The sequence below is a fragment of the Aplysia californica genome, unplaced genomic scaffold (assembly GCF_000002075.1).
Source record: "Aplysia californica isolate F4 #8 unplaced genomic scaffold, AplCal3.0 scaffold00057, whole genome shotgun sequence".
Lineage (NCBI taxonomy): Eukaryota > Metazoa > Mollusca > Gastropoda > Aplysiida > Aplysiidae > Aplysia > Aplysia californica.
Window position 1 is genome coordinate 55,441 of NW_004797327.1, and position 2,722 is coordinate 58,162.

General features: G+C 40.8%; 1 protein-coding gene across 1 annotated transcript in view; it reads right to left on the reverse strand.

Moving 5' to 3' along the window:
• Positions 1-2,722, reverse strand: part of LOC101847410 (probable 39S ribosomal protein L45, mitochondrial) — a 13,520-nt gene that overhangs the window by 3,937 nt on the left and 6,861 nt on the right. The window contains exons 5-7 of the mRNA XM_005093037.3: positions 2,205-2,353; positions 987-1,041; positions 55-204 (exon numbers count right to left, since the gene is read on the reverse strand). Coding sequence (XP_005093094.2) covers positions 55-204; positions 987-1,041; positions 2,205-2,353 — 354 coding nt within the window. The remainder of the gene's footprint in view (positions 1-54; positions 205-986; positions 1,042-2,204; positions 2,354-2,722) is intronic.

Consider the following 2,722-nt stretch of genomic DNA (forward strand, 5'->3'; position numbering starts at 1 on the left):
AACACATACACACATACCCCTCACCCCCCCACTCCATCTCCCCCCGTCTCTCACCTGTTTGGTGTGCATGCGAACTGTGACCTGGGCAAACAGGTTGTCCTGTGTGATCATCTCCTCCACGCGAATCTGAACCACCTTGGGCGGCTCCACTGACTCCACGAACCGCCAGCGCATCGTCTTCGACTCCATCCCATGGACCATTTCCTGGCGGAGCGGGACAATGGACAGACATTTGATTATTGTTGAAAGGATTGGGGAAATTAACAGACATTCATTTCATTCTTGAAAGGATGGGACAATGGACAGACATTTAATCATTGTTGAAAGGATTGGGAGATTAACAAACATTTTATCTTAGTTGAAATGATTGGGAAAATTAACAGATATTCAATTATTGTTGAAAGGATTGGGAAATGGACAGACATTTAATTATTGTTGAAAGGATTGGGGAAATTAATAGATATTCAATCATTGTTGAAAAGATGGGGAAATTAACAGACATTCAATCATTGTTGAAAAGATGGGGAAATTAACAGACATTCAGTTATTGTTGAAAGGATTGGAAGATTAACAGATATTTAATTATTGTAGAAAGGATTGGGATATGGATGAAAGGTCAGTTTTTGCAGAAATTATAGAAAAATGAATAGACATTCAATTATTGTTGAAAATGGATGAAAGGTAATCTTTTGAAGAAATTATTGGAAAAGGGACAGAATATCAATTATTGATAGCACACCATGCAAACACACAACACAAGCACACCACACCAGCACACCACGCCAGCACACCACACCAGCACACCACGCCAACACACCACACCAGCACACCACGCCAACACACCACGCCAACACAACACACCAGCACACAACACAAGCACACCACATCAGCACACAACACAAGCACACCACGCCAGCACACCACGCCAACACACCACGCCAACACACCACACAACACACCACGTCAACACAACACACAACACTCACCGGGAACGCTTTCTCAGTCACCAGCTCGTGCAGACGCTCTTGGTTCTTGTACACGCTGCCGGGAAAAAGAACCAAGGTCGAAAAAAAAAATCGAGATAGTTTATTTATATATATATATATATATACATATAATTATATAATACAATAGCACAAATAAAGACATCAAGTCTTGTAAATCGAAGATTTAACCATTTGAGCCCGAAAGCCCCATATATATATACATATATATAGGGCTGGCTTGTGAATGTCTATGACCCCGAAAGCCTGATATATATAGGGCTGGCTTGTGAATGTCTATGACCCCAAAGCCCGATATATATAGGGCTGGTTCGTGAATGTCTATGACCCGAAAGCCCGATATATATAGGGCTGGTTCGTGAACATCTATGACCGGAAAACCCGATATATAGGGCTGACAGGCCTGCCCTCAGACTGATAGCCCTCATGATAAATTCAGAAGCATGAAAGCATTGACTGATTCTGAAGTAAGGTAAGACATTTTAATAGTAAAAACATAGTAACCTAACCCCAGTTTTCACTACTACAGCATGTGTCCACTAACCCAACTCAAATTTCTTCAATTTTTGTTCCGGAACCCTGAGGAATAGGGCCAGGTGTGTTCAGGGGGCCAGGGTTCAAAAAGGTTAAACTTGCATTTTGAAAAATAAGAAGTCATCGGAAACACTCTATACAGCGACAAAGCACAGCTGATTAAAACCTATCAATTTTTTGCCATATCGACAGACCGAAGGGCTAGAACCCAAATGGCCGCTGGATCGGAAAAAGAAAAAAAAAAGAAAAAAAAAAAAAAGAAAAGAAAAATAAGAAAGAAAAAAAAAACATTTGTCATAATCCATCACCACTGACAATAATATACTATTATTTTTTTTAATCAACTGATACGCGCTAAAAATTTACTTGTTTTAACTAGTTTTACAGAGCTACCAGGGTCAATTTTTTTTTTTGGAAGAGTTTCTTCAAAATAGTTTCCACCGGCATGAAGTGAGAGTGTTACAAAAACTCACAAAAATTTTGTGCAGCAGATATTGGAGTTACCTTTTGGACTTCCAAGTTTCTGTTTCCCTCATAAAAATATGAAAGAAAAAAAAAAAAAAGAAAAAAAAGAAAAGAAGCCGCCCTCCCTCCCTCTCCTTTTTTTTTTTATTCCTCTCTGAAAAAATATTTTCAAAAACTGAATATCTCGAGAAAGGCACTCACTCTTGCAACAAGTCGTGGGTCTCGATCACAATATTCTGAGCCTGTTCGGCAAACTCCGACTCCACAAAGTCCTCAAATTTCTTCAGTTTCCGCACGTGTTTCAGAGACTTGGTGCCCTGAACCATTCTCGACACGTTGTCCGAGATACCCTGTCGAGACGAGGCGAGACAGTTTGTTCTTTTTGAGTTTTAGTAAAGGTTTTTCGGCGCTCGCAACTGCATTAGGTCATATGAGCGCCAGAAGATTAGAGGTGTTGTTACAAGAGAGTAACAAACAAGAAAAAAGATGAAGGGGAGATAAGGATGATAGATGTTTGATAGGAAAGAAGAAGCAAACCACACAAGAGCACCCGCCATCCCCCCACCGAGACAGTTGGTTCGTGTGAGTCACAGTCAGGACGCAAGTACGTACAACGACGGGACAAGGTGAGAATGCTGAGATCAGATAAAATAAAGAGGAAAAAAAATATTGGCCCAACCCTAGGCAGAGAGAGAGACCCAGACTTTATGGGGGTGGGG